General features: G+C 42.9%; 1 protein-coding gene across 4 annotated transcripts in view; it reads right to left on the bottom strand.

The window, feature by feature from the left end:
* Nucleotides 1-14,060, bottom strand: part of SYT2 (synaptotagmin 2) — a 151,881-nt gene that overhangs the window by 11,962 nt on the left and 125,859 nt on the right. For 3 of the 4 annotated variants that reach the window (XM_083508577.1, XM_083508579.1, XM_083508578.1), the window contains 6 exons: nucleotides 12,492-12,723; nucleotides 11,158-11,318; nucleotides 4,354-4,482; nucleotides 2,824-2,991; nucleotides 1,999-2,166; nucleotides 487-604 (listed from right to left, as the gene is read on the bottom strand). In XM_083508577.1, the coding sequence (XP_083364703.1) occupies nucleotides 487-604; nucleotides 1,999-2,166; nucleotides 2,824-2,991; nucleotides 4,354-4,482; nucleotides 11,158-11,318; nucleotides 12,492-12,702 (955 nt within the window). In that variant the 5' untranslated portion in view covers nucleotides 12,703-12,723. The remainder of the gene's footprint in view (nucleotides 1-486; nucleotides 605-1,998; nucleotides 2,167-2,823; nucleotides 2,992-4,353; nucleotides 4,483-11,157; nucleotides 11,319-12,491; nucleotides 12,724-14,060) is intronic. The other variant, XM_083508580.1, reaches the window with a different exon arrangement.

Genomic DNA, 14,060 nt, shown 5'->3' with positions numbered 1-14,060 from the left:
CCACAGTCCCATGCAGGAAGCTGGAGGAAGCAACTTTCCATACAGTTGCAGGTATTTCAACTACACCAGTACAACTCTCCCTTTTGGGGTGGGTGGGTCAAGAAGCCATAGATATAAATGGCCACAGCCATATGGGAAGCTGCCCAATGCTCACAACACATGTTTCATTTTCAAGTCGCATCCATGCAGCTGGTGTCACTCAGACTTAAGCAATGTGAGACCAAGGACACCCCCCCCCCGAAAAAAAAGAACTATGAGACCTTAGGGTGAAGGGCAGGTAAAAAAAAAACCAAATCAAAATAAAGCAATTAAGAGGAATAATATAGAGGAAGAAGCAGCATTTTGGCAGATGTGGGTTATACATTCATATTACAAAGCAATGAAAGTAAGAACTACTTTATGCCTCATTGTGCAAGAAGCCCAGAAAATCCTTCGGTCCTGGCTCTGAGGTGCCATCTGGTGGGCATGAAGTTGTTCTGCACTCACCTGAAAGTCCTCCGACATCCATCTTTTTCAAGTTCTTGGCCTCCAGGATGCAGACAGTGAGTTTCCCGGCAGTGGGCACATATCGTAATGAGATACAGATGTCTCCCAGTTTCTCTGGCTGTCGAGGGAAACAGGGAGAGCAATGAAATCTGGAGTTCTACTCAGTGCCAATAAAAGTTCAGAGTCCTAAGGCGGAAGTCATGGCATAACACAACTGCCCTGTTCACGCTGTGCTATGAAGGTGCTGCCCCTTCTCACCGTCTAGCAGACAGATAATTTGAATGTTGCCCTGTCACTGCAACTCTGGCCACCCTCGCCTCCTCCAGCCAGGAAAGCAAAGGACCTGGTGTCAGGAGCAGGAGAAGCATCTGACACCTTCCTTACGTTGTCTGTCACATGCTGAAAATGCCCCTCTTTATCCTGGCCTTTGACATTTGAGATATATACTTTAAGGGCCATCCTATTCGCTTGACCGTAATTTGTTTCTAACTTATTTTAATATTGCATTTATAAACTGCTTTATAAAGTCACCCTGGGACTTTATGGTGAAGGGTGGGTGAGAAACTGAATAAATAACAGCGAGATTATTCCATATTTTGGTATGCTTATACACAGGCATTAATACTAAAACCAGAGGAACAACGGACAATACATTCAAAGTACAATGAGCTGTCTTTATGCATTTTTAGTTATGATTACATTTATATCTCCCCCGTTCCTTCAAGGGGTCAAGGTGACGTATAAATTTATTACCTTCTCTATGTTATCTTCACAGCAACCCTGTGAGGTAGGTTAGGCTGAGAGATAGAGACTGGCTCAAAATCACCCAGAGGGTTCCTGGCTGAGTGAGCCTCCCCTGGTCTTACAGGTCCTAGTCCAACGCACTAACCTCTACACCACACGGGCTGAATGCACAGCAGGAATAACAAGTTCCTCCACCCCTCGGAAATCACTGAGGTGAGAAACCCCATAATGATGTTAAGATTTATTTCCTGAAAAGTAATAAATAGCCAATTTTGGACTCAACATTGTTTATATGTAGTTAGGGTTTAGGGATTCCCCACCATCACAAACACACACATCGATATGCATCACTTTTGACTTATCAATGTTATATTTTTTAATCCAAGACCTTATTCTTCCAACTAGGCAGTAGAGAACTTGGTTTTTAGACTTGACCAATCAGTTTCCATTCCTTTGGTACTGACAAGAGGCAAATGATCTTCCACAAAGATCATTTAGTAGCAGAAGGCTGAGGTGCAGAGATGCTCTGCTGAGAGACTGAGGGTTTCCTTAAAGAAGGCAGCTCAGCCCAGCAAGAACCTAAGCCTTCTAAATCTGCATTTCTCCAATGCCAACTTCCTACCAAAGACCTTAGCAAAATTCACTTTCAGTATCAGTACCCACATTTGCACAGCTGAGGTAAAAAGAAGCAATAAGGTAATGGAAAAAAAACAGCAGCAAAAGGCAATGAAAGAAAACAAGATGCTTCCACTTCCACCAGCTCCTTACCTCCTCTTTTTCTGCACTCTCCAGATCCCTCCATTCTTCAATGGGCTGCCCCAGGTCCACCGTGTTCATGGGCACCTTGACTTCTCCAATGATGTCATGTTTGGAGAAACGGTCAAAGTCATAGATAGCCATCACCAACGTCTTGCCACCCAGCTCCTGATATGGAATCTGTTACACAGAACAGAAGACTGTGGTAACTGCTTTGGCACCTGGAACAAACTCTCTTAAGAGGCTGTTGGAATGATCTTGCCCAATAATAAATTTATTACCTTCTCTATGTTATCTTCACAGCAACCCTGTGAGGTAGGTTAGGCTGAGAGATAAGAGACTGGCTCAAAATCACCCAGAGGGTTCCTGGCTGAGTGAGCCTCCCCTGGTCGTACAGGTCCTAGTCCAATGCACTAACCTCTACACCACACGGGCTGGATGCACAGGAGGAATAACAAGTTCCTCCACCCCTCGGAAATCACTGAGGTGAGAAACCCCATAATGATGTTAAGATTTATTTCCTGAAAAGTAATAAATAGCCAATTTTGGACTCAACATTGTTTATATGTAGTTAGGGTTTAGGGATTCCCCACCATCACAAACACACACATCGATATGCATCACTTTTGACTTGTCAATGTTATATTTTTTAATCCAAGACCTTATTCTTCCAACTGCCAGGAATTATTTCCCCCCCATTTTTCCCCGAGCGACACTGGGTATTGCTCCCTGCAGTACTTCTTTCTTTCTCTCTGGGGGCTACCACAAATATGTCAGTGTTCTAGCTGTGTGCAATATATCCTCTGCAGAGGATGCCTAGGCCAACAGAAGTCTTACCTTGAAGACAAAGGTCTCATTGTAGGTTGGATTAAGGGTCTTCTTTTGCACTTTGGTCTCAAACTTCTTCTTCTTGTCAGGAAGCAGGAAGACTTTGACGTAAGGATCAGATGTGCCCCCCATGTCCAGTGCTGGGAGCTCAGCTGCTTGGAGGATTCCTACTGTGAGCTGTCAGGGAAAAATAGGTCTTAGGAAATGAAATGCCAAACAGCACAATGCACAGAGAAGGAAATTGGCCTCAGAACTAATATGAACTGTCACCTTCCTTCTGATCTTGCTAGATGCCCTACGTTGTCCTTCTGTGTTATACTCACAGGTGTTATTCTTCAATTAGCCTAGAAATACCATCTTATTTAGTTTAGTTTATTGCTATGATATATAACATACATAACTGTATAGTGTAAACCGCCCTAGGAAGAAGGGCAGTATAGTAATTTAATAAATGAAATAATGACGAAGAATGAAAAGCAGCAACTAACCATGTGTTCCTTTTTCATTATGCTTGCAATAAATACGGAGACTACCCTTCTGTAACATTGAAACAAACCATGATTCAGCCCAAACAAGCAGTCTCTGGGAGAGATTTCGGCCAGTCCTTCTGGTTGCTTTGCTGCTCTACCAAACTGAGCCAAGCCATGATTTCACTTAACATATCATCCAAACTTGTGTTTGTAGCTCAGCCTTGCCTGATAAACCATGAGCTACAAACCACAGGGCAAACTTCGCTTAAAGCTCATTATTTGTTGAGAAACCAAAACTGCAAGCCAGGCTTGGATAAGATGCTAAGCCAAACCACATCTTTGACTAGTGCACCAGCAAAACAACCAGAGGAGCCAAGCAACTTCAATCATTTTTCTGGAGCTTACACATTTTGTCATGCTAAGCCATTATGTTTGGCTTAGCACCATGCACAAACTGGGCCTATAAATCCATTGGCCACTATGTCATGCCCATGAAGCTGATTATCTCATTGACCATCAAGAGATAGCCATTCACATTACTTCTTACAAATAAAAGTATACTGGGAAAGTACCATTATTCCATCACCTGGTTTGTAAAAGAAAAAGAGCATAAAATTGCATGCCACTGTTTTTAAAGGAAAAGCAGTGTGTGGAGAGAGAATTTGGAATGGGAGAAGGGGATGTTTAATCTTTTCCTAACCTCAACTTCCCTGCTCCAAATAACTCTTCCTTCACACACACAAGCTCCTTCACCTGGTACATTTGTGAGGGTAAAAATCAGCTTTAGGGGGGCCTGTAGTGGAAAAGCTGTGGGCAGGGAAAGAGCAAAGCTTCTCTTTCACATATACTGCTTCTCAACAATACTGCCAACTCGCTGAAGCTGCTTTCCCTCAAAATCAAAATGGCACTGAGGCTCTCTGACATGTGTTGCTAAATAACACACAGCTACCAACTGTGTTAACTGCTTCTGCTATCATTGCTCTCCCTCTGGGTGACATCTCTCCAACAGCTTTGGGTGCATAGCCTTTCCCCTTCTCTCTCGCCCCACCTATTCATTTGGGTGCCTTACCTGGTTAGCCTGGAAGTCATAGTCTAGGGAGAACTGCAGCTTGCCCAGGTTCTCTGGTTCCTTCTCCTCTTCCTGTTCCCCCTCTCCTTCCCCTTCTTCTTCATCATCATCGTCATCATCCTGTTTGTCCTGGAAGAGAAGCAATACCATAATGTTTTGCACAGGAACACCATGCACTGAGAACCTAGTTCCCCTTCACACATGCGTATCCTTTCTCCCATACCTTGCCTAAGCACTGAAATGCATGTACATAATCCATAAAGCGTTACTTCAGGAGTAGGAAAAGGAGAGTTGGCGAAAGGGGAGCCTAAGGTTCCTTATCAGTATTTTGCTCATAATTTTGGGTCTCTCTCTGACTTCAGTCATCACCACACAGGCTGGGCACATGTTTATTCCAGTCACGACAAAGAGTTAAAAATTTCTAGATACCCTAAATGACGGAATCGTTGAAAAGTTGGGTAGAGGGGTGACAGTCCTGGACTTAATCTTAAGTGGTGCCCAGAACCTGGTACAAGATATAAGGGTTGTTGGACCAGATAGTAACAGTAACCCTGGTGGTGAAAAAGTCAACATATATGTCCGTGGGCAAAGCCCAACTTTGAAGGAGGAAATTCCCCCAAAATGAGGGGATGGTAAAAAGGGAAGTTGAAAGGGAAAGTCAAGAGGCGTCAAAACTATCTAAAATTATTGGGAGTAAGGATTGTTCAAAACTAGAAGCTCAGCTAGACTGCATACAGATCAGGAAAAATGCCCCCAGAGCAACGAGGAGGCCAGCAGAGTCAAGGAAGCTATCCAAAAGGCTTCCTTCAGAAAATGGAAGCCTTCGCCAAAGGAAGAGAACAAAAAGGAACACAAATTTTGGCAAATGAAATGAAGGCAGATGGTGGCCTGGTTCACATATCACAATAAGCCAAACCATGGCTTGATGTGAAGGTGTGAATATGTCGAGCTCACCTCCACTTTTCTCCTCCCTGGTCCTTCTCGCTCCCTGCTGAGGTTTGGCATTATGTGGCACCTACAATAGTGCCAATCCAGTAGCACCTGTATTTCATGCATTTAAAATTCCACTTTGTTAGTAATGGTTTTGTTCTGTTTTATGTGGTGTTTTTATTGCATATTTTTATTTAACTGTATATTGCCTTGGAGGGAGTAATGAATTAATCATCATAATCTACTACAGAGATTATAGGCCTGAGGCCATCCAAATGTTGATAAACTCACATCAATCCCAGACAATGGTCAGGGATGAGAGATGAGAGTCCTGCTTTATCTGGAGAGCCACAGGTCTCCTATCCCTGGTCTACTGGATAGCAGATTTAGTGAAAGGAAGAGACAGAACCCACAGCTCAGTTAAGACTATTGCTAATTGCACTTTAAACTAACCTTGGGCTATTGTGGCCAGTGAAGTTTACTCTGGCTTGTAAACGGTTTCTGTTGTTTCTGTTGCAAATAAAAGTCTATTTTTTGGATGCCTGAAATTTCTTAGTGTTGATTTTTATTATTACATGCTGTATTTAATATTGATTTGCTTGTAAGCTGCCCAGTATATATATTGATAAGCTGCTACATAAATTTAACACCTCAGTAATTTTCTGCATACATGCTGAATGCTCTGACTTTCAGAATATAAAGATTAGATTTCTGGCAACTGTGAGCTCTGAGAGATTTCAAGGAGAACAGTGTAAGCAATGGAACTGTAGTTATCTGGTTTGTGTACAAAGGGGACCAATCTATGCCAAGAGGATTATGGGAAGTGGGGTTGCCATGATGCAGCAGGGGGAGGAGCCTGGCTGTTCAGTAGCTTTGATGAGAGGGTGGCTGGTGCTCACTATGGGATTGGTGCCTAGGAAATGAAACAGGGGCTTCACCTAAATCCAATGTTCTCCTTTTGTACCTTGCATAAAACAAATGGGACTGGAACACTCACACATTTGTATGCATGCATACATACCCTCAATGTACATGTTAATCGTTCAAGCAATTCACGCATTTAAAACGAAATACATTGATCTAACTTGGTCAAATGTACTGTATATTTTCAAACTAAACTAGTTCCTTCCCCACAAAATTCTTGCAAACACAATCAGGTCACTGATACATGCAAATTCATTCAGAGTTTCATTTTGCCTTGTGGAGTTTATCCACACACTTTCTTGTCCCACTGCTTCCCCCCTGACCTTTACTGCTTAATCAGAGCAAACTGCAGTCAGGTTTTCCACATATTGCTGTTTGCTCCGATATAAAGCTAAAGAGCAATATTTCCCTGGGAAAGGAGCAAGCGGAAAACCGCTCAGCTCAGACACAGGACAAGCGGAAGTATGGACAAGTCTGTTGTCTTGCCAGAGAAATTGATCTGCTAAGAAACTGCACATTATCCAACAATTAACACAAAACAGACTTTGCACTCAACCTCATTTACAACTGGGTAGATTTGCAGGAATTTAATGTCCCCTTAACCAAAAATTTGTAAGAAAAATTTGTTTACCTTCCCCAGTATAAGTCCCATGTCACAATTAACGCCACCATCTTAACAAAGCCTGTGTGGAACTTTGAATTGTGTGTTAGTTAAACCCTCTTCCCTTGTCCCTTTAAGCCTAAAAGGGAAGCGACGTTTGCATCAGGACCTACCGTGAGTTGACATCCAGGTTAGTCAGATAAGATGGAGACAGAACAACACAGATGGAGAGCAACGAGAGCACAGAGAAGGAAGAGAAGGGCATTATAGAGACAAAAACTGCACACATCATCAACAACACCTAGTGCTCCTGAGAAACCACAGACTCCACACCTTCAAAATGTATGCTGTATGGGTGATTGGGTAATTACAATTTCAAGAAACCATTTTGGGGGTGGGGTGAAGGACTAACTACACATTACATTAAGCTAGTTGCTTCAGTTTGAAAGAAAAGCATCTGTGTGGGAAGCTGACTCAGATCATGTTCCTGATCCAAATTGGGACCATGCACCAATTTCCCACTGGAAGCCACACCCCTGATTGTAATTTCCCACTGCAGGTCTTGTTTGCTGAAAATTGCATGGGCCCTCAAACTGGACTGGGAGCTTTTCCTTCAAAACAGAAGTTGCCATTCTGGGGTTGCTTCTTTTTTAAAAAAAAAACTGTTGTGCATTTTGTCCCTTGTGACAATGCTGTATATCTGCACTCATTTTGCTTAGAAGGGTGCAAACAAGGTAATTTGCCACTGTGTGTTTTGAACCAGCCAATTTCTTCTCCCTGCTTTATTGTAAATTGTCTCACAAAACTGAATGAAGGTAACTACTGGACCTGGATTTCTCTGGAACCTGAAAAGCACAGAAGTACATAGGGGAAAAGAGAAAGACAGAGAGAAAGAGAAAACATGACTTTCTATGCACATTAGTAACTTAGGGACTGCATATTTGTCTCTGCTTCTAGAACAACAACAAAGAACAAAAAAGAAAGTGCAAAGAAAAGACACATAGCTGTTGTAATGATCCTGCTAAGAGGGTGCAGTCTAGTGCTTCCAGAGACTTATCGACAGAAAAAGCTCCAATACTGTCTGTTGCTATTGGCATTCATCCTTTGTTTGAGGCAGAAGATATACAGTCACTGGCCTGGTTTGCATAAAACTATGGCTTAGCCCAAATGTGGGAACTACTGTAGAGATCATTGACACTTTGCTCTTCCCCAGGCATTTTGCTGGTGCACCAGGTCTCATGGTTTAACTATCTCCAGGCTAATCATGAGTGGTAACCAAGGCTTGTCCTATGGCTTATGGCTCATGGTTCATTTGGGGAGCAGCAAAATAACCCAGGGAGGAGTGAAGCACTTGCACTCTCCTCTCCAGAAGACCATGCAATCCCATGATTTGCCTTAGTGTGATGTGCAAACTAGGCCACTGAGTTCTGCACAACAGAGTTCAGTTCCCCCAGCACAATGACAGCTATACATTTGTGACTAGTGTAGCTCAGCTAGAAGATATGTAGGAAAATCTTATGTTGTACCCATTTAGTAAATGGCTCTTACTATGACCAGAGACTCGGGGCAGATTTCTGCATCAAACACATTCAACAGAACTGTGCCTTTTTATGTTATCCTTACACAAGTTATCCTACTTGCTAGGGAAGCATTTTTTCAGAGTTTTTTATGTCTCAGTTAACTGATGCATCTAGGCATTCCACATTGACATCTAATCTATCCTTCCTGTCTGAAAATCCTGAATACTGCAATTAATATTTGCTCAAACATTTGCTCAAGTTAATCAGCAATGGGAAACCCCAATTTAATAAAATCAAAGGATTACAGAATAGTTGAATTCCAGTGGTGGTGGTTGTGCTCAGGTGCTGCTTGTGGGTTTCCCACAGGCATCTGGTTGGCCAATGTAAGAACAAGATGCTGGACAAGACGGGCCACTGGCGTGATCCAGCAGGCTCTGTTGCAATAGTTTCCCTAACTACCGAATACAATCCCAGGATGGAGCATGCATGTATTAATAAGGTGGAAAGAACCACGCAAGTCCATCGCCCCACCCCACCCTGGAATACACTTGGCTTTGCATTAGGCAATGTGGTTGCACTAATGGCACGCCCATTAGTGGTTACACTGGGAAGTTACATAATAATGAAGCTAGCAGGGAAGGCATAGTTGCCTTGCCATGAGTAAGGAGCCTTAGAGCTGAGACTGACTGCTAGCCTTCCATGGTCAGAGGCAGTAATGCTCAGGAAACCTCAGTTGCTGGAAACCTCAGAAGAGAGCATGCTCTTGCCCCGGGTGGCCACTGTGAGAACAGGCTGTTGGATCTGATGGACTATTGGCTTAGATCCAATAGGCTCTTCTGGTGTTCTTAACCTAGAAAACATGTCCAGGTCTTGTGGGAAGTGAGAGGGAGGAAGGTGACTGCTCTGTCCCATGTTCAGGATGCACATCCTCCTTCTGCGTATGATGTCCAAAAGCAAGAGGAGTCGTTCAGCTTCCCATCATTCCTTTCAAATGTCTGAAGTGGGCCAGGTACCAGGCTAAAATGATGAATGTCAACCTTTCACTTGGGACTCTAAATGATGCACAAAACCACCAGATCACTTCTATTAGGAAGGCAATTTATACCTGGTCAGATTATTTCCCCATCTATCCTAGTCCCCTGCCTGACAACAGCTCTCCAATGTCTCAGACAGATATCTTTCTCATTGTCTGCTACCCAATCCTTTTTTTTAAGTGAACATGCTGGGGATCAAACCTGGGATGTTCTACATGCAAAGCATGCACACTCTTTTACGGAGCTATGTCCTTTCCATTATTCCAGACTGCCTAGTTGCAAGGAAGTGGGTGTTGTTTTAGTAATTTGTTATCTTGCTTCTGCATACATTTTCTGGGTCCTGCTACCAACAATGCTGAAATGCCTCAAGGAATTTAACTGTTCAGCCTTGGCCCAGCTTTCCTCATTTTCCAGTGTCTCTGGAAACACAACCAGTTAATGACATCCAAATCTTCCACTGTTGGATTTGGCAAGAGAAGTGACTCAAGGCGGAGAATCATGAGGAAAGCTTTGTGACATCTCTTCTCCATCCTCCCTTCATTACATGCAGAATCTTAGCACACAGCAGAGGGATCTGGATGACTAGGCACCTCTGGGCTGTGCTTCATTAAAGCACCTCATGCAAATAGCCTCATTAACAGAGAGAGAAAGAGTTCCAGCAATATGGGCTATAAAAGTCCCATTTCTGAGCCTGCTACCCAAGTTACCAAATCAAAAGTCTCCAATATGGGAGAAGAATTTAGTGCCCATAAAACCTTCCAGAGTTTCACAGGTTTGTCTATCTTTAACTGCTAATGGGATTTACTGCTGAGTTAGTTTGATTGCTGCCAGCAAAGCAAACATTATAACCCTGAGCAGTAAGGGGGGGGGGTATTGGTGTGATGGTGGCATCAGGTGGGACGCTGCACCAGACACTTTTATGAGCTGGGATTTATTGACTGTTTTGTACACATTACTTCCTGGGAGCAACACCCTTTCAGATCCTCTAGTGCATTTGTGGCCTTTAATATTTTTCATCTGCAGGTACTAGGCAAGAGAAGTCACCATTGCTGGTGGGAGAAAAGGTATGTATTCCTACCTTCCATTGACTTCTAGTGCATTGCAGGCTGTAGATAAGGCTCACAGGAAAATCTACTACAAAATACTATAATGCTGATAGAACCATAATCTACTTAACTTCCCCCTTTTAAACAGAGTATTATCCACTACTCTAAGTCTTGCGTAGCTCCCATTCATGTCCAGTAGGGTTTGCCCAACAGAACTTCCTAGAAAAGCTGAAATATACATTATAATTAAGGATCTGCCCATCAAAAACATACTCACATGAGAAGCATAATGCTTTTTTTTACCAGCCAGCATATGTATATTTTTTATGCACCAGAAAAGCTGGATATCTTGATCCTGAGTGTTCTCTAACAGCTACTGGTCTTCTGTTTGATGCAGGTAAGTCCTCATAGCATTTACTTACCAAAGAGGAACTCTGTGAGCTTTACTTCTACACAAACAGGTTTTAGGGATGGGTTGCAAACTACCCTGACTAATACCAAGGCTTGCATTTTGATGGTCAATCTTTTATCTTAAGGCTGCTGCTGCTACAAGCAATGAAGGGCCAATTTCAAATCTCACTGCTGGCCCTACCTGGCTGGGGCTCTCATGCACTCCCTGCATAAAAAAAGAACTGAACTCTTTGCTTGTACATCCGATTTTCATCCCGCCAAAAGCACAAGCAAGTCCTCACCGCATCATGCTAACTGCAGCATCATAACCGATCCTCTCCCAGGAGGCGTCATTTTACCTGGCCTTTCATGTCTTTCATGTTCATTGCGTTTTTCATCCCCTTTTTGTCCTTCTTGTTCTTCTTCTTCTTGCAGCAGCATTTCTTGCAGATGCAAAAGCAACAGGTGAGGATCAGCAGCCCAGCAACTACAGCAATGGCAATCAGGGCCCAAGGCGGCACTGAAAATACAAAACACTCTCATTGCACAGTTATAGCGGAATTTACTGGGATGGCCGAGTGCCTGAAATGCAAGCATAGGTCACACTACTCACAACCCAGGAAATGTATTTAGTTATTCCATGGATAATTAACTTGTACCCTGATTGTTGGGTCCAGGGTTCCAACCAGCACCACTTCTAAAGTCACCTCCATTTTTAATTTTTTTTTTTAAAGCATAAAACTAAAAGTAATAATTTGCAATGCTTGCTGAAATGCACGCCCTTTTGCTGCATGCTGACAGGCATTCCATTATTTAGATGCCATGACTTAAAAGACACCATCCCTACCTGCTGCACTTTTGACCGTGGGTTTTCAGATGTTGACCTGGATACAGGGGCAGCCCTATGCAGCAATGACCATTCCTATCCTATGAAAATGCTATGTATACAACATTTCCTGTCAACAGTTCTGTTATAAGTCTCATCCTTCCAGGTGGCTTCTTAAAGGCTAAAAATCAATATGCTTTCCATTAAATATAGAGTGTATTTTCTCTCTCTTTTTCTTTTTTAAAAACACAATTATTTTCTTAGTCTCTGTCCTTCTGCAAACCACACATATTTTTCAAAAAAGCTCTTTTTTAAAGCAGAAAACCATTCAGTAATGTTCCTGAATAAGGTTGACTTAAGTCAGGGATGAGGAACTTGTGGTTCCCCAGATGCTGTTAAGACTCCAGTCCCTGTCATCCGCAGCCAACATGGTCAATGGTCATGAATGATAGGAATTGCAGTCCAACAATACCTAGAGCAAGGGTGGGGAACTGGATCTGGTCTGAGGGCCAGAACATCATCTCCTCAACCCCCAGTGGGCCAAACTTGACCTCTCCAACACCTGATGTTGCAATGAAATCAGGTGCCCATTTTAACCCTTGTGTTCAGCCCACAAAGCACCTACAACGTTGCAAAGTCTTAAACACTTTGGCCTGTACCACAATGATGTCCTGACTATACATCATTGTCATTTATCCCACAAGTAGTGAATTGCCCACAAGTAGTCTTCTGCCAAGAGGGAATTCAGGCTTGGTGCCAGCCCAGTCCTTTGCACTCTACAAACAGGTTTAGAAACTGCAGTGATAGAGCAAGCAGAACATTTCTGCAAAGTCTCCAAAAAAGGGGCAGCATATGCAAGTTACTTACAGGGAATCTTGTTTATCTCATTCATGAACTTTTCTTTAATCTTGGCAAAGACATCCTCCTGGCTCTCTACTGGGCCCGAAGGCTGTGTTGTGTTGTCCATTGACACTGCTGGTGCCACTGCTGTGGTAGAGATATGGGGTGCCGCAGTGCCCGGGGTAACAGCTATGATGGGCTCCGGCTGGGGCTTCTTCTTGAAGAGGTTCCAAGTCATCTTGGCTACTCTTGAGGGTCACTGAAAAAATATAGGCACAATGATAGTTGCTCTACACTATTTGACAGAGGACTAAGAACTACACTGTGAAATAGCCTCTTACATATGATGAAGTAAGCATGGAAGCATTTGTTTATTTCAGCTCATTTCCCCCCCCCAAAAAACAGATTATTAAAACTGCACTCTTATAACCTTATGAAGGCCCAATGCCCAATGAAGCATGTCAAAACAAGTGCTCCTTAATAATGAAGCAGCCAAACATGTTCCAACTCTGAATCTTCTTCACTAGCCACGTATTTATAATTAGATAAAATGAACACAATTAGTTGTGGTTAGTACCTCAGAGGAACATGCATCTAGTGGCATAGTCCTAATTCTACCACTTGGACTTAGGTTTTGAAGTCAAAAAGCATTGTTAATAGACTGAGAACAAGTCACATCCAAGTGCCTTAAATCCTGCATGAACATGACTACAAATGGAAACCTTAAGGAATGCATGTGAAGATTGGTACATGATCAACAGGGCTTTCGCAGAGTCAAAATAGTACTCACACCTCAATTTCTTGTTCTAGTTTTGTCATCAGAAAACATCATAATAATTTCAAAGAGCATCACTTTTTTCCTGACATGAGATCAGGTTCATCTATCCTTCCCCAAAGGTCTGGGCCAAATGCCAAGAAAAAAACAAAAAGCAGGTCACAGAAAATACCCCGTTAATGTTTCTGATCTGAAGAGTTAGCAGTCCATTTGAACATGCAAATTAGGCCACTCCGGATTCTGGGCAGGACAGCAGGGAGAGGGAGAAGGATTGGGATACAACAATCCTATTCTGAACTCATGTCAGGCATGCCTAAAGTGTCCCCAAAGGAAGCTCTAAAGATTAAAAGAATCCACTGCACGGCAGTAGGAGGAACATATTTTCTCTCACCCCACTTCAATCTCCCATAGGGAATTTATATCCATTTATTGCTCCACTACAAACCTGAAAGAAGCACGGCAGGCTCTGCTACAGTAGCTGAAGGACTGGAGATCTCGTGCAAGGAATTCCTGCCTATTAGAACTCAGGTAACACGGAACCCTAGCAGTGGCATTGCAGAAATGTTGTGTATCCTCAATGAACAGAAATACCAGATGTATTTTTCATCCTGGACCATGTTCTTCTGTTCTAATTTATCTTCCTCACTTTCTCTGCTTTCATGTGCCATTCTCTTTCATGGCAATGTTGGCACTGCATCAAAACTGATCGCTTGACCATCAGAGTTTCAGCACTTGATTCTGGCTGGCTCACCTCTAAGTGGTATTTAAACTGTGCAACTGTAGGCATGTTTACTCAGAAGAAAGTCCCATTAAGTTCAATG

The sequence above is a fragment of the Podarcis liolepis genome (assembly GCF_965112155.1).
Source record: "Podarcis liolepis genome assembly, chromosome: 6".
Taxonomy (NCBI): domain Eukaryota; kingdom Metazoa; phylum Chordata; class Lepidosauria; order Squamata; family Lacertidae; genus Podarcis; species Podarcis liolepis.
The sequence above is the reverse complement of the archived record's forward strand: the minus strand, read 5'-3'. Positions and strand labels throughout refer to the sequence as shown.